The sequence below is a fragment of the Pagrus major genome, chromosome 7 (genome assembly GCF_040436345.1).
Source record: "Pagrus major chromosome 7, Pma_NU_1.0".
NCBI lineage: Eukaryota > Metazoa > Chordata > Actinopteri > Spariformes > Sparidae > Pagrus > Pagrus major.
In genome coordinates, this window is record NC_133221.1 from 3,982,143 (window position 1) to 4,000,063 (window position 17,921).

Below are 17,921 nucleotides of genomic sequence, written 5' to 3' on the forward strand. Positions count from 1 at the left end.
CAAGTTTCTCAGAGGAAGAACGAAATCCGGACAAAAATAAATAAATAACACCAAGATTAATGCCCCATCCTTGTCTCCCGTTGCCTAGGTAACTGGACGGTCGTTAAGCCGTTAGCCTTCTGGTCACAATGGAGTCACTACCCTGACAATAGGTGTGTGTGTGTGTGTGTGTGTGTGTGTGTGTGTGTGTGTGTGTGTGCTCACTTCATACGTTCAAGAAGTATTTACTGTCTGCATGTGACCATCTATGTGTGTGTGTGTGTGTGTTAGAAAGGTCACAGGTGTGATGTCATCCCCTCTGCCTCCATCAGTGTCCTGCTGAGAGGAAATGTCTCTCTGACCCTCCTCGTCCTCCTCGTCCTCCTCCTCCACTCAGTCACTGTCACAGCGCTGCCTCCCTGTGGCCGAACCTGCTCACTGCAACTACAGATCTCACGTCCAGCATATTTTCCTCCTACGTGTTTAGTTTCAAAGAGTAAATCACCTTTAAAACACAGAGGATGACGTCAGTGGAGGTCAATTTGTTTGTAACTGGTTTTGTTTGAACCTTTCTTTCAAGGCGAAACAGCTGCGGTGAAATCACACTGACTGATGTTTGACAAGAAATACAATATTTCTGGTGATGGATGACAGATTCAGCTCTGAGAGCAGCGGTTTGACTTGAGTTATACCTGATTTAGATCACATCTGATCGACAGTATCAGCAAAAACAACACAGCAGCTCTCATTGGATTTTATTTCAAATGTTGCCAAACGGGGCCTTTAAAGGCTCTTTTCTCCAAACTGGAAATTACGCCATCACTTCAGATGTGATCCACACTGAAGGAAATAAGCTTTTATTGTGAGTTTACTTTGTGAAGTCAGTGCAGTCAATGAACTGCTCGCATTAACAGACTTGCAGCTGTTGTGAAAGTTACCGCTGAGTCACACTTGGCAGCAGAGAACAAGTTTAAACCACAAAGTATCTGTCATTATTCTTATGAAATCTAAACTCTCATTAAGTGCGTTCACACTTAATAAACTAATACTTATTAATACCTATTAATATTTTCATCTTTGACAAGCGGCACATTGACAATGACACATTTTTCAAATCATGATAAAAGTGATTTACAGTAAGAACAAAGGGAGAAAGCGAGTTAGTCTAGTTAAACAAGGAGAATCAAGTTTGTAACTCACAAACTAAAAGTTATAAAAACCAAGAAAAACGAAGCTGTTTGCACGTCCGAACTTCATTATCCAACAACACAACCAAGGCTGTAAAAAATAAGATTTTTGTTTAAGTGATAATAACTAAAATTAGTTAAATTAAAGGTTCATTTTGTGTGTGTGTGTGTGTGTGTGTGTGTGTGTGTGTGTGTGTGTGTGTGTGTGTGTGTGTGTGTGTGTGTGTGTAATCAGTGCAGAGAGAATGGGCCTTATCAGTCTCTGGTGGAGTTTCCTCTCGGACAGGAAGTGGGCTTCCTCTGCTTCCTGTTCTCTTCTTTTGTGTTTGTGTGTGTGTGTTTGTGTGTGTGCATGTGTGTGTGTGTGTGTGTGTGTGTGGCCCCCAGGAGGGTCCTCACAAGAACAATCGGTGTAGAAAGAGAAAGAACAAGAATGAAGCAGCAGAGACAGAAGCTAAAATAACTCGAACTGAAAGAGACACAGAAGGCGCGATGGAAAGAACAACTGAGAGACAGACGCAAAGACAACAAAACACAACCTGAAAGAAAAAACGAAAAAAAAGACGTTCAGGAAGAGAGTGACCGGGTCCGGGACTCTGCTGACCCAGAATCAGAGGAGGACGGAACCACGATGGACTATGAACCTAAGAAATCCAAGAAGGTACAGTAGCTTCTGTTCTGTCGTTGTGTTTCCATGTTTCATTGAAAGCATTGTCATATCTCATCATCAAACTGGAAACTGTAACCTCAGTATTATTTTGGAGCAGCAGAAGAAACCCCAGAGGAGCTTATGAGCCATAGACACATTATTAAAAAATATAATATGTAGAAATTCTATGTTAAACTGTTTAGAAACGATTAGATCTTTGTTATATATCCTGTTGTGTTGTTTGAATGTCCTGACATTATCCCAAATGTTTCCTGAAAATGAAAAACACACAAGTTTACTGAAGGCAACGGTGCGTTTCATGAAGTCACCGCCGCAACTTCCAGGAAGTCAGCAAACAAGATGAAACCTAACATGAATAAAACGTCGGACAGATTTTCATCAGCAGTGGTGGCTGTTAAATGGCAAGTCTGACTGCAGATTAATTTGTGTTTATTGGCCTTACTAATGCCGTGTTTATATGCAACATACAGCCAGATTACTTGACTACAAGGCGAGTGTGTCTGGGTTTAAATTCAGGTCAACTCTCACTAGTTGACACTCACCAGAGACTGTGATTCTCCCTCTTCTTGTCCCCTCTCCTCTCTGTTACATTACAGTCATGAAGTAAAGTATGTGTCCAGCTCCAGTCAGCACTGACTTTACAGTAACGTGACATAAACGCAGACAATGAAGGTCTCCTCATCAGATCACTGCTGCAGTCAGGTTAATAAACAGGAGTGAAGATAAATCCACGGTATCAGCGCAGAATCTGAAGTGACTCCAGGTGTTTATTCTCCAGTGGGTCGGGCTCTAATCCCGAATCTCTAGCCGGCTCTAAGCAGCTGATTAGCGGCTCTTTTCTCGCCTTTCCGACCAGCCCTCCAGACACAACACCTCTTTCTCTGTTTTGATAGAAATAGTTGTAAATTTATCTGATTCAGTTCTTTAAAACCATGTTTTCAGTAATAAGGAGCAGCAGGCCTCCTAACTTCTAAAACTTGATAAGAATGGGAGGATTTGTGAAAAAGAAATCGTGTTAACTAGCTCCACAGCACTTTGGTCTGACCCGCACAGGTTGTTACATTAAGCACAATCATTACAAAATCCAATTATTTCCCTCTGTCTGGCCCCTCAAAGGAACGCAGGAACAAGAGAAAGAACAAAACTCATTATTACCACCCTGTGTCTTTGTCCTTACAATTAGATTCAGCTGACTACAGGAGATGTTCATCGGAAACCGGCCTCGTTCGGATACGTAGAGATCCGCCCTTGTTAATATTCAGGACGAAAGACGAGACAGGTTTTCTGATTCTCAAACAAGCTAATTTTCCCTCCGTCCTTTCGCGGTGTGTTATAGCGTCTCTTTGGTTTTCACGCCTCGAGCCACGGTATATTAATGTGTGTCGGTGTGTGTGTCAGTGGGTGTCTAACAGTGTGTGCTGTGTTGTCAGTAAGTCTCAGCAGGGAGCTGTCAAAGATCACTGCTCACCTGTCAATCACTGTGGGAACAGCCGACGGGATGCTGCATTAACAAGCACGCACACACACACACACACACACACACACACACACACACATAGAGGCATGTATGTCCACACAAAAAAAAACGTCTTCTATGAAATTCTGGTTCCAATTCAAGCCCAAAACATTGTGTAACGAACCTACTGCTGATTTAGCCGTTCTTACAGACTTGTGGTTGGTAACCTGAAGTGCCGGATGGTTTGTTACACAGAACCATGTGTGAAGTCGCCTTCAGAAACTATTTGGATAAAGGGAAGGAACATAAAAAATACTTGATGATTGGTCAGATTGAGGCAGCATTATGTAGTCATCGGTATTTTGTGCGATTTTGTGATTTCCAATGTTTCTGAGTGCAACACAACTGTCTGTAATCCAAATCCCAGGTTGTGTAACAATGTTTAAATTCATTAGTCTTCATCTCCTCTCGACCGTGAACGTACAGAAAACTCTGGAGGCAAAAATGACACAAAACGATCTGCATCTGCAAATCAAACGTTCGGACTAACAGAGTCCTTCTCTTCTCTTCCTCTTCAGGCTTTTGTTTCTCCTATTAAGCGGCTCGTCTGGTCAAAATCTGCTCGCAGGCCGGTGGATCGAGGCAGCGTTTACCGCCGCCCACTGCACACCGTCCCTCTCTACCCCCCAGACTACCTCATCCACCCCGAGAGGCTCATCTTCGACTACGTAGAGAAGGAGGTCAAGGTACAAACCTGAAATACAAAATAATACATCAAACTAAAGTTAACTCACCATTGATCACCTGACCATGTGTCGGGTTGCCTCACCTTTCTCCTCTCATCTCAGTTCCTTGGTCACCTGACCTGGGTGTCGGTTTCGCTGAATCCTTCCAGCCGAGACGAGCTGCTACAACTCCTGGACACAGCCAGGGTCAGAAACCGATATGTTATTTGTAACTAAGCATTAACAATCAATAACCAATAATGTAGGTACTATTTAAAGGTACAATGTGTAAGAATTTTGGTTTCATACGTGAACAGAAGGTGAAAAAAAACTGTTTTGACATCTTTGTATTGTGTCGAAGAGATATCTATTGAAGTTAGCATGCTAAGCAGCTAGCCCCTAGCTAGTAACTGCTAGCTCAATGGTTAAGTTAGCAGTTACTCTGTTGATATGCTGCCCCCTGTGTGAATCTGACAAATGGCCAATCTTACATATTGCACCTTTTAGGCGATCAGACGATGTCGATGCTCGCAGTCTTTCATCTGTCTGTGATTCAACAGTGTCTGACTCGTTAATCAATAATCTATAATTGGTCAGTAGCAGTTGAAGGTGCTGCCGTTGAAGACCAGCGTGGATCAGGACTGTATCCTCAGTCTGTCTGCTCGCTGTCTGCTGCTGACGTGGAGAGACAACGAGAAGCTGCTGATGAGGATTCCCACACACGAGATCGCCGCCGCCTCCTACCTGAGAGACGACGCACTGCACCTGCTGGTCCTCAAGACAGGTGAGGACACACCTGAGGACCAGACACCGTCAGATGCCTCCAAATTCTTAGGATACATGTGCCATGCCTAGTAACAGTTGTAAAGCTATGACTGGACAATTGGTGCTTGGGGGGGTGGTTTAGCTAACGGTTGATGAATGATTACCAGGTTTTTTGGCGTTAACGGGAGGACGGACCATCTCATTGTCTCAAACCCTCCTCCCACAGGTCTGAACGTGGATACAGTGGTTGCCGGGGACGACAGCCTGGACAGGAAAAAGCCGACGGGCATTGATGGGCGACGTCAAACCATGAGCTGCAATGCCGACCCTCGACCTGCAGGAGGCACAATGGAGCGACGACACACCATCTGTGGAGTCGACTGGAGGCCGTCGCTGTCCAGGAGTAACCACGACAAAAACCAGAACGTGGAAAGAGGTGGAGGTGGAGGTGGAGGAGGAGAAAGAGGAGGAGGAGGGGGAGAAAGAGGTGGAGGAGGGAGTTTGGAGAGGAAGAGAGTGGGAGGTAGCTGGGAGAAGAGGCAGCAAACACGAAAAACAGGAGGGAGCTGGGAGAACCGCAGAGCGAGGCCCATGAGTGGGAGCTGGGGGGTGGGAGTAGGAGTAGGAGGAGGCGGTGGAGGGAGCTGGGAGAGGAGGCATGGAGGAGGAGGTAGTGGAGGAGGTGGGAGCTGGGAGAGGAGGGGAGGAGGTGGGGGAGGAGGAGGTGGCGGCGGGGGCAGCTGGGAGCGGCGGCAGGCCTGCACGGGGAGCTGGGAACGTGGGAAGAGCTACGGCAGCTGGGAGAGGAGGAACCACAACCCACTGGAGCCGACACCCTGTCCTGACGCCTACTGCAACCTGGTGATCCTGGCTGTGGAGAACAGGGTGGGTCAGCTTTATAAACTAACCTGACTTCATCACTTTCTTCAATTCAGGTTTTTGGAAACTTTTTTAGTCCATTGACATTTTGGGACATATGCTTCTCCCCAGCTGGGGTGAGCTGTCTCCAACCAAAAAATTCCCACATGCTCCCTTCACACCTTTTCAGCAAATCCACTCACCCAAAATATATCAACACACGCTGTCTGACTGCTGCGGGAGTGCATGGCTGTCATCGCTAGCTGATTTCTAACTGCTTGCAACCCAGACTCACCTGCTGTTACCTTGCCTCTTTTTATTGTTACTGTGGAGGCAGTTATATGTCGACAGCATTTGAGTTCTTGACGAATTTATTGTAAATCATATCATATATCATATCGTATCGTATATCGTATTGCTGTGTGTTTGTTTTAGTGTTGAATAAGCAGAATTCTTGACCTGTATTTGAAAAATCAGGGATTACTTAAAGGTGCAGTATGTAAGAATTGGCCACCTGCTGAAATCATACTTAGTAACTACTAACTGTAGCCACCGTTAGCTAGTTATCTCAGTTAGCCGTGCAGCTAGCAGTCCAGACTGGAAGCTCAAAACACCCGGGAAGTGTTGGTGTTAGCTAGCACACGAGCTTTGGACCATTATGAATGTTATACCATCAAATTCTTACATGTTTAACCTCTGCATAACAATCCATCCAATACTGGTTGAGATAGACTATGTTTCACAAGCAAAATCACCATGACTGTAGCTGTGCTGCTAGAGACTAACAACACACGAACGGCTGGGGGGTGTGTGTGTGTGTGTGTGTGTGTGTGTGTGTGTGTGTGTGCGTGCTCAGAGTTGATAACTGGTAAATATCAATGTGGACACTCGGTCCAGTCAGATAATCAGACCTGAGAAAGAAAACAACAGTGACGGGAAACAAACCAGTGAAAAGAGCTCTTTCATTGGGGTTCACTAATCATTTGGCTCCTGTGTTGAAACTGTGGAAAGTAGGGCAACACTGATGATGCTCATTCATCAATGCACACACACATACACACACACCGCACACACACACACAAACACAAACACTCATACTGAGACTCTGCATTGTTGCATAACCTGAAGCATTACATCACATTTACAGCAGAGTAGCTTTGTCATTTTATGTGTGTGTGTGTGTGTGTGTGTGTGTGTGTGTGTGTGTGATCCTCGGCCATTGTTATTCTCGTCCTCTGAGCACTAATTTGTTTGGATTGGCAGCATTAGTGTGTCATCGTTTAACTGGCTCAGATGGAGCTCTCAGACTCCAGTTATGCTTCATCACAACAACAGACTGCTGGTTTGGCTTTAGGCAGCTACTGGTTCAAATCCTCACACTTATTACTGTGTGTGTGTGTGTGTGCTCTTGAGCAATGCACTAACCCATGCAACTGCTGCAGTGAAGCTGCTCACACAGTAGAAGCTGTTCATAACACAATCAGGGTCGGAAAGATTAAGAAACTGTAATAATAAAGCACAGCTGTGACGTGAGAGGGTCACACAGATATTATTGATGTGATAACTAACTGTGTGTGATGTTGTATGTGTGTGTGTGTGTGTGCAGGACGCTGCAGAGGAGTACTGCTCTCTGATCTGTCAGATGTTCCAGATCATTTACGGCCATCAGACCATCGAGTGTGTCGACAGAGCCGGGTTTCACCACTCAATGCCGGACCGCTACTGGCTGCAGAGGAGTGAGTGACACATCGGTCACGTCTGTCAAAAGTAGAACAAAGAAAAGAAAACATCTGTGGGGACGATTACATTAAAGATATAAATGTTTTCATGTGCTAGTTATTTTTCCAGACAATCTGATGAAACTTCATCAGGTTTTCTACATTTTAAGTTGCTTTTAGTTCTGCTACACCAGCGGAAATTCAAAGCTAATCACATATGAACAACTGTGATTGAAGTTTTTATTCACATGTGAAAGGAGCCAGTCACTTGTGAAAAAAATGCTGCTTTCAATGGAAAAAAAGCAAGTTTTATATGATTTCATGTGCCGTGTTTTGTTTCCACATGTGGAAATCTTAATATACATGAAGACAATGACATATGAAAACGTGAACTTCAATTTCAATTTTCATTCAGATATGGAAAGATATCCAATGTGAAAATATCCAGTCTCGTGTCAAAGTTCAATTCACGTGTGATTTTGTGATTTTCACATGTGAAAGGCAAATTTCATACGTGACATTACCGTGAGGGCTCATTTAAAGAGCTTGATGTCTGTTAATGGCAGAACATACTGCTAACGTAAGCATAAACCCTTCAGATGAGCTTTCTTCTAACACCACTCTTGGGAAAAAGATTTCTTTTTAGCTTCACTACTGGAAAGACTCTCAGATACAGTAAATCGGTATCCTGTTTGTTCCATCCAACACTTTTAATGATCCTGCAGCCTCTTTGGGGATATACCAACCTGTGGGTCTCATACTTTACAATTTTTTATATAGTCTGACCAGTAAACTCTACATTTAATACTCTGTTGCTGTGTGTGTGTCTGCCTGCAGGTGACAGCTGTCTGACGGACATGTCCTACAGTTATGATCCAGACTTTAGCTGCTGCAGCTCGTAGTGAGTAACATTCGACCCTGTAACACATTTATTCAAACACATCTATCCATCTGTGTGAGTTGATAGTGATATTCTCTCTCTCTCTCAGTGACGGCTCCCAGGATGCCTTTGAGCTCTACTACAGCGAGACGTACAGTGAGAGTTCGTCTCTGTCCCTGCAGGACTCCCGTCGCAGCCTGGCTTCAGTCAGCGACGGAGGAGACAGTAACCCCGCCCTGCTGCTGATGCAGGAGTACATGATCACTGTGAGTGAGTGACAGCGTACACCGCTTCAGTGGCCAAAGGTCCTCATTATAATTCATTAAAAAATGAAACACACCTTATAAAGCAGAATTGATTTTTGCTCCCAATATTCTGCAGAATGAAAAGGGTTGACACACTGTATGTGCTCCATATTTGACACTTTACAAACATTAAAACGCTACAGATACAGACGCGTCCACTGTGGTACCACCAGACTACTGAGCAGCTGAGACTCCTCAGATGTTCTGGATGTTAGCTTCTGTAGCATTAGCAACAACTTGCAGTGTGTATGCAGCCTATAATCGTGACTATTACACTCACACCTATATATACCGATATAAAATGATTTTTAATTATGTTTATTAATTGTATGCAAAGTGAATTCCCACAGAAAAAGCAGTTTTGAGTCATAATCCACATGGTTTGTTAGCTAGTGAGTAAATTAATCTGAGCTACCAAGCAAACAACAAAGTATTAGCATAATAATAAGATTTAACAATAACTCGTAGCTCAAATGCTAACAGATGACAGTCAGTCAGACAGATCAGACAGTACAGTACAGCAACATTTTGTCGATTGTCTACTTAAAAATAAATGAAGAAGAAATGTTGTCTATATGTTTGTATGTTCTACTGAGTGTCTCTCTCTCTGTGTGTGTGTGTGTGTGTGTGTGTGTGTGTGTGTGTGTGCGTGTGTGTGTGTGTGTGTGTGTGTGCACGCGCTCACAGCTGCGTAACAAGCTGAGTCCGGTGGAGTTGCAGCACTTTGCAGTGTTGCTGAGAGAATACAGACTGGGATCGAACATCGACCACTTCTGCTCCGAGCTGCTGCAACTGTACGGAGACAACCGCAAGTTCCTGCTGCTGGGTGAGAGACACAGAGACAGATGGAGAGAGAGAGAGAGGGTGACACATACACACACACACACACACACACACATGCACAAACACACAGAGCTTGTTAACTGACTGAAACTCTGCGGCAAACCACAACCTACTATTCATACTGCTTTTGTGGTGGTATCACAGAGGAAGGAGGCCGAGTGTGAGTGTTTGGCGGTATATATATATGCGTGTGTGTGTGTGTGTGTGTGTGTGTATGTTAACTGTGAGTGTCCTTGGTATGTGTGTGTGTTTACCACAACAAATTCAGCTCTGACCCACTTCCACTGAGGAAACCACAACTTCCTGTTAGTGAGTGAGTGTGAGAGAGGAGGGGGAGGGGGTGTTGATGTTCGATGCTGTTCACCACACACCCTGTTAATGCTCAGTTCGCTGGTGTATAATCATTATTATGACGGGTTTAGAAGGAAAGAAACCGGACAAACAGCAAACTCACAGAGATGTTTTAAAGCACACAGACTCAGTTTTATCCTCTGGGTTTGTGCAGGTTCCCAAACACGTCCTCAATTTTAGTTTATAGTCGTTAACTGACTGGAAAAGGCCTCCAAAGTAGAACAAAATGTATCTGTGAGGCTCACTTTCAAAAGCAAAGCTCTTTTATTTCTTTTTATATGTTCCCTACTATAACTTCATTGAGCCCCCTTCACCTCTCCCCTTTTGTACCACTCTCCTGTGGATGAGTTGGATCAGGATCCTTCATTACTAACAAAAGTAACAACAAGCATAAATAACTTTGTGTTTGTAGAAATCACACATTAACTCCTACAGGACGATTCATAAAGAACATTTGAGGATAAACCCTCTGCTCTCCCTGTAATGCTCTGCACACACGATGATCACACGACTGACGACATCACGTTGAGAGTCATATAGTTGATGCAGGTACCTGAAGGCAGCACTGTGCTACGTTTCCTTTACCTAAACTTTTCCTGTAAATCTTGACTCACATCTTTCACTTCAGGAAAAGCAGACACTCTGTTATCACTCCTGCATCCAAAATGTTGCTTATATAAAGGCACACAAGCATTAGCATAAAAAAATAAAGGTGCTCATCATGCAGACAGGCCTGTTTTAGAATAGTGTTTGTAATATAACTGATCATAATTATTGATGCATTGATGTACAGTTTAATATTGCAGCTGTACGGGTGGAGCTCATTTTAACTGATTTAATTACTGATGAAATGAAAATTAAAGATCATCACAGAAGTTTAAATGTACAGTAAATTTACTACAAGCACACGATGCCAAAGGAAAAGACTTTTGAACAGTTGAATAAACTGAATGACTAAACTTTCCATCATTTGTCTATTTAGAAACACAATGCTGAACAACGCAAGTCTTCTCTTACGATCATAAGAAAACCTGACTCTCTTTAAATCCCAGGCATGCGTCCGTTCATCCCAGACAAGGACGTCGGGGTGTTTGAGAGTTTCCTGGAGAGCATCGGGATCCGGGAGGGAGGGATTTTAACCGACAGCTTTGGACGCATCAAACGCAGCATGAGCAACACGTCGGCTACGGCCATGAGAGGGTACGTAGGGTAGGTCAGGACGGGTCGAAGTTGGTTTGAAACTCAGGTGTTATTGTCGTCTGAGGTGAGGTTGTTTCTACATGACACACTGACGTCTCACATTCTGTCAGATCTCATTGATTATGGTGCATTTAGTTGATTTTAAATCAAACCTGTGGTTGGAGGATATCACACTGCACTCTTATTTTAAAAAGCAATAAAACTGTATGACATCTTGCCGAAGTCCAACATGCATAACTTTTACTTATGAATGTTTTGAATCAACAACAGCAAGTTTATAATTTACAAGAAAATATGATATCATGTCATGTACAGCATTAGTATGTAATCATGGTGGATAACTTTGGTGTGTCGTCTTCTATCCCAGTTTTAATACAGAAAGATATTAAAGTCACCGTTGAATCAGATTCATTCTCACCTGTACATTAAGAAGAAGCAGGATGTCAAAAAAGCATGAGGCAGCATTTAGATAATCTGTCGCTCTCCCCTGCAGGTACGACAACTCCTCCCTGGCATCAGGATCTCAGGAATTCAACCGACGCATTACTGACCTCACCCACGACATCCAGGCGCTCGGCTTCCAGGACACACACGGAGACATCGAGGAGGAAGACTACTACCTGTGAAACACAGAGAGACAGTTTGGATTGCTCTTGAATTCAGGCAGCGTTTGAACTTTGAATCTGCCCACGTACACCTGAGCGAGAGCAGCAGGTCACTAACGTTCCTTTGCCTGACAAATAGACTGTAAATATAAATAGTCTGACAGAGGCGGCCTTTTTAATGTGGATGTTTTAAAAGCGAGTCTTGCTCTACGTGAAGAAAAACCAGCTGATAACACACAGAACACTAACCCTTTTTCTTTGTGTTATGCAATGAAACATTAAAACTAGGAGTAAACAATGCAAATGTTATTCTAATGTCCATGTTTTTGGGTTATTTCTCTTTCATAACATCTCTTTTGCAGGTCAGTGCAAAGAAAATGCCCCAAATACACATTGAGGTTATTTTAGTTCAGAGTTTTTGTTCTGTAGATTTATGCAAATTAGTTCATATTTAATTGGATAGCCTGGTTTATATATTCAAACATAAAAACAATGTCTTTAAAGTTCCCATGAAGTCAAAATCTGTGTTTTAAGGTTTTTATTACACGTGTTTTGCTCTAAACTTTTTATTGCCAATAACAAGCAAAAAGTTGTTTTGTAGATATTCTTAAAGATATTTAGAGTTTGTGACTTCCTGGAAAATTATTATTTTTTTAAATGCTGATGACTCATCCTGCACTAGGAGGAGTATACTTATTGTTTGTCCAATAAACCCTTTCTTCATTTTTATGATGCTGTCATGGATGTATAAAAAGAAGGACGCCACCAGAGCGCTGTGCTCTTTGGGGACCAGGCTTCACAGATTATTGTGTCAAAATCTCAAATTTGTGCTAAAAAAAACCCAACTTTTTTTATTGTCTTTCACTGAATCGGGTGGAACTGGATCATATCTAATGGAAAAGTATTTTCTGATGTCATCCAGCTGCTCTGACTCAACTCTGGACAGATAGACTAACTTAGACTAAGTCCTGCTAACCAGTGAACACCTCTGGACTGGACTGTAAGTAATCAACTGGAGACAGTTCATAGTAATATCTATTCACCTGTAGTGTCTCCCATTAACACAGAAATCCTGATCTAATCATACTAAAACACACAAAAAAAGTGGAGGTACAGTTTTGTCCTGCAGGTTTCGCATTTATATAAGTACATTTACTCAACTTATGTTAAATTGTAGGTACTTGTACTTAACCACTTGTTTTATTTCCATTTTCTGCTACTTGGGCTTCCACTCCACTACATTTTAGAGGCAAATAATCTAGTTTTTCCTCCACTAGGCCTACATTTTTTGATCACTTTAGTTACTTTACTTTGCAGGTTAGAAAGAAGATAATCATCAGATTTGATAATCAACCTGGTGGATTGGTCGACTCCTTGATTGATACTTATGTACATTTATTGCCAGAAAATAACTTGTGATTCTTAAGTAAATTTCAGATACTTTAAGACTTTGTATGTGCGACTTTCACTTAACACGTTATCTTTACTTTTACTCAAGTATGACTATGTGATTGACTTACTGCATTTCATTTTTTCTCTTTACTGAATCAGGGTCTTGTTTGTTGCTGGAGAAAAAAAAATGCAATCTATTATTGAATCCATTTTGACTTGAATCATAATTTAATGCATATTTGCATAAAACGATGGCATCTAAATAATTTACAAAGCTGCAATCTGATGATATTTTCCTCAGGAGTTGTAATACCTCACACTCACCACATGGAGGCGTTAGAGGAGAAAAGAGATTTATATCCCTGCGACTGAGCCAAAAGCTTCATTATTTGGCATGCATGGATGGATAGATAGATAGATAGATAGATAGATAGATAGATAGATAGATAGATAGATAGATAGATAGATAGATGTCTCTCTTAACTCTTCTTCTCTCTGTGTGTCTCTCTCTCCCCCAATGCTGCATTGACCCGTTATCCTGACGGCAGCTTCATGACCTTCCCATGGTGCACTGCTCCTCTGCCCCGCGGTCCTCTCCTCTGCCAGCCTCACTGAACATCAGAGAGAGTCAGTACAGCCGTGAGCTTCACCCGAGTCATGCTCATGTCCTCCCTCTCGTTTATGTAACACACTAACGCTGTGCATTTATTTTACCATGCACCGTACTTTTATTTTCGATAGCAGCGATGCACGTTGCTGTGAATGTACCAGAGGTAAACATGAGGCTGGCTCTTCACCTCTTGACCTGGATACAAGGAACACAGGCACTGCAAGCAAATTACATAATAAAGATAAAAACATGATGTCAGGCCTAAATATGTTTTGACAAAGCTTTTCCAGGTCTCATGACCCTGGAAAAATAACAAAAAGCTCTCTTTGCTGTTGGAGGAAGACGCCATGTTTGGGCTCGTTGCGGGCAAAAAACCATATTGTGGCTTCTTCTTGTACGACTTCTAAAGGTCAGAGGTCATGATGAGAGTTCATATCAGTCAAAATGATACCAGGAAATGCTACAGGACAGCAACCAGCTCTGCTATCAGGACAGGAGATAAACTCTGAGGTCATCTATATCCGTTTAACTGTAGTTTTAGGGTAGTGTGTGTGTGTGTGTGTGTGTGTGTGTGTGTGTGTGCGTGCGTGTGTGTGTGCGTGTGTGTGTGCGTGTGTGTCAGGGGCAGCAGACACATTGTATAAACTTGATCCTCATCATCAGATTACAGCTGTAACCTCTGCAATCATTCATGTGGCGGCATTTAGGCCTACTACCATATCATTATTATCAGCGTACTGATGAGCACACACACACACACACACACACACACACACACACACACACACAATCCCTTCCTCTGTTGATAGGTGGCCTTGCATTAATGATTTTTTTACATTTGCTGCACACATATTTCTCAGGCTGTTGTTCAAAAATAACATTTATAAAGTAATAACATTGGAAATTAAAGTGTTATTATGCTGCTAACTAGTGGTGTTTCAGTGTCAGCTCGTCCTCATACCTAGACGACTCAGTACAAAATAAATAATTGAAAAATTAAGACTAATACATAGAAGATAGTGCAATTGCAAGGAGTGCAGAATCTCTTGGATGAAAGTCCTGTGTTTTTTTAATCCAACATCCAGCCCGACTTCCCCACTATGTGGACATGTTCACTCTTTATTCTGCCTCACCTGACTTCCTCCTTCGCAGCAGTAATAATCACTCCAGCCATCAGAGGTCGCCACCTAAAAACAAACGCCAATATGGGTTGTGATAAGCTGCTTTCACAGACGACCTAAATGGCTGCTCAGTGCTTCTTCCACACTGTGCAGTACAGCACTTATTCTAGTATAGTGCAATATTACACCACAGCTACACCTAACCACACCTAAGAGCACTGTTATACACCTGCTGTATGTATAATGTTGTACACCTTCCAAAACATCGAGGTCACTGCAGCAGTGATTTTCTTTCTTACAAGCTCTATTGTGCAGCTTTTTGTAACAACGTGAATTAAGTATGAGGATATCGTTTCTGTCCCTTTTTTGTTCAGCTCCTAGTTGAGCCTCCAGCCAGCTCCTTAAACAAAAAAAACACGTATTATAATCTATAATGAGACGTGACATCATGCAAATGAAAAATGGATTTACACAGAGATCAAACAGAATTAAGTGATGTCATTTTTTTGGATTTCCATCCTGCTGTTTTCTAGCTAAGCTGGAAGGTCAGTTGTGGTTCATTTGTTGCTCTGCCGATGTAAGGGATCAGGGGGTGAGTGCATGATAACAAACTCCCAGGCTGCGGGGATTACACTGTGGTGTGTCCTACAGGTTATATTTAGCAGGCTAACAGTCATACTACACAGCATGGTCGTTCTGCTGAGCCGACCAGGTGCCACTCAGCCAAGTGTTGGTGTCACTGCAGGGATCACTGCAGAGAAAATCCTCTGAGGTTTCATAACAAAGAACCATCAGCCAATCAAAGCCGCTGTCAGGTAGAGCTGCAGTGACAGCTCAGTTAATGCCTCAGCAGCCCTGATACTCCAGAGATGTGCTGAGGAATTATACAGACACTGCAGAAAATGGTAATGTAAAAGGAATACCACTTAAAATAAAATAAAAAAACATTGACATTAAAACATAACATTCAGCTTGGATGCATATGATCCTTTTGTTGCATGGCAAGAATATTTATTTATCTATTTATTTAACACAATACAGTCTTCTTTTTTTAAAACAGATATGATTAAAAGCTGATTTTTATTTTATATGGACACCGTCAATGACATCCAGGTTCACACTGTTAAAGCTTTAACAGTAATAAAGACAAAACAAAACCATAATTAGATACAGACATTTCATCAGAAATATTTCTATAGTTGTCTGCAGGATGCCTGTCTTTTATCCTACTTGATTAAAAAGGTTTTAGGTACATCAGTGTCTGATTTTAAGTGGTGAAAATGTTCACGTCCTGCCGTTAGTGGTGAAAAAGGTGATTATATTATTGTGAAAAGTTTAGGACAGTGCTAGTTTTAAAAAATCATTTTAAAAAAAAAAGATATTTTATTGTTTTAGGAAGACAAAGAGCACACAGAGGAAAATGAAAATGATTTTTTTAATGCCTAACCTCCTCATTTTCATGACTAAATACACAAACTGACAAAGGACAACACAATTTCATACTGTTTTTTCATTACTGTTTATATGTGGCGGACCCTGCCACCTTTCTAGCTTCAAACAGTATTCTTGGGACCCTATTTTCCTCTGGGAACTGCTTGTTTATTCACTTACGGAAAAGATAAATATTTCTGAGTTTGTATTATTACCTCATTAATATTGTAAATATAAAAATTCTGAGTTTAAAAAAAAATACTGTTTAAAAAGTACCATTAAATGTGATTGTATGTGATAGTCTACCTTTTCTGGTCAGCAGGCTTTATTTACATTTTTGCAGCAGTATGTAGTTTACAGCGTGGCCAAACCCCCCTGACGACATACGTCATTACGCATTTCCCGTCTGAGCCAATGGGGAGCCGCGGAGGGCGTAAAGCGGTCTCGCGCCGGGTAAAAAGGGATTTGACAGTTGCAGGTCTCGAGCTGATTCCTCCAGTTGACTTCCTCAGTGGGACGGAGACGATGGCGGCGGCGGCTGCCTGCGGCCAGCACAGCGCCGCGATACCCGCCGCAGTTACCGGCAAAAAACCGCATATGAACCGGGAACACGGCCGGAGGAACCGGGAGAACTCTCGCCGGAGACAAGCGGCTCTCTTGTTTCTCAGTAACATCTCCCTGGACGGACGGCCGGTTCACAGCAATTCAGCCGAGAATGTAGGAAGTCGCCACCACCACCACACCGACTTGGAGGGAGTCGACTCGGGCTCCGGCTTGTGCCCGGAGCTGGGTAACAACAACAGCAGATACGGGACGTTCAGCGGTTTGGCAGCGTCTCCGAGCTGCGGGAATGTCATTCCCGCACAAGCACCGAGGACGGGACTCCTCGCAGTGCCGCCCATCCTCGTCCTGCCGTCGGACACGGGCTTCAACGACGTGGGGAGCGCGGAGGTGCTGCTGGAGTGCCGCAGAGGCTCGTTCCCCTCGCCGGGGAACAGCAACCTCCTCTCGCCGTCCCCGTCAAACAACAGCCTGCTGCCTTCTCCGCTGGGACCGCGGAAGTCTTCCACGCTGCTGTCGGTTCAGAGCTGCAACTCGGTGTCCTCAGAGCCGCGACAGAGGTGAGAGACGCATGGCTGTGTTTTTGTTTTCCTGTCGGGGGTGAGCGTGCGTGCGTTTGTCTCAGCTAGCTGCTCTGTTAAATTAGCATTTCTGTGTCCCCCCCCACCTTGAAAACATCACGGCTAGCTTGAATGTGTCTGACGCTACCTGAAAGTTTGAGGGGGGGTTGTTGTCATCTGCTCTCACTCACAACTTGTGTTAGTCCAATTTAACTTGTACAGAGTCTTCACACATGCCGAGGGATGGTTTGACACTACATTTCATGGTGTTAAGTCACTGGTTCCTTTTTGTGGTGGGTGATGCAGTTCCTGAGATATTAATGGTGCTTTACTTACCACAGTGATGAGAGTGTAGGACTGTGTCACTGGTCGTGATGTGACGTTGCTGTCCCCTCCCCTGCCTGCAGCTAAGACTGAACTCACACCAGTTATTGCAGGAATGGGTAAATATACTGAGTCATGTCTTGCAGCCCACACAGGCCCAGGTGAAAAACTCCTCAGCACAGGATCTTACACATTGCATGACTAATGCCACTTGACATTGGGAGTTGGTGGTGTGGATCAGGTGCGGCTTATTTCTGCGTAGATAAAATGACATTAAAAAAGCTTTGGTGAACATGATATTGTCGGCTTGTACTCATTTTCCTTGCTGTTGCAAAACAGTTAAAGATTATTCATTGGGTGTAGAAAGCTGTTGACACTAG

The 17,921-nt window shown here is 43.1% G+C and overlaps 2 protein-coding genes across 2 annotated transcripts in view; both read left to right on the forward strand.

The window, feature by feature from the left end:
* Positions 1 to 1,603: 1,603 nt before the first annotated feature.
* On the forward strand, positions 1,604 to 11,857 carry ccm2l (CCM2 like scaffold protein). Its single transcript, XM_073470458.1, has 11 exons — positions 1,604 to 1,827; positions 3,871 to 4,038; positions 4,141 to 4,224; positions 4,618 to 4,801; positions 5,009 to 5,667; positions 7,247 to 7,376; positions 8,196 to 8,259; positions 8,348 to 8,504; positions 9,231 to 9,369; positions 10,790 to 10,937; positions 11,431 to 11,857. Exons 1-11 carry the CDS (start codon positions 1,798 to 1,800, stop codon positions 11,561 to 11,563), a joined length of 1,896 nt encoding a protein of 631 aa, XP_073326559.1. The 5' UTR covers positions 1,604 to 1,797; the 3' UTR covers positions 11,564 to 11,857.
* Positions 11,858 to 16,621: 4,764 nt separating this feature from the next.
* Positions 16,622 to 17,921, forward strand: part of cables2b (Cdk5 and Abl enzyme substrate 2b) — a 33,393-nt gene continuing 32,093 nt past the window's right edge. Inside the window, exon 1 of the mRNA XM_073470701.1 lies at positions 16,622 to 17,217. Coding sequence (XP_073326802.1) covers positions 16,622 to 17,217 — 596 coding nt within the window. The remainder of the gene's footprint in view (positions 17,218 to 17,921) is intronic.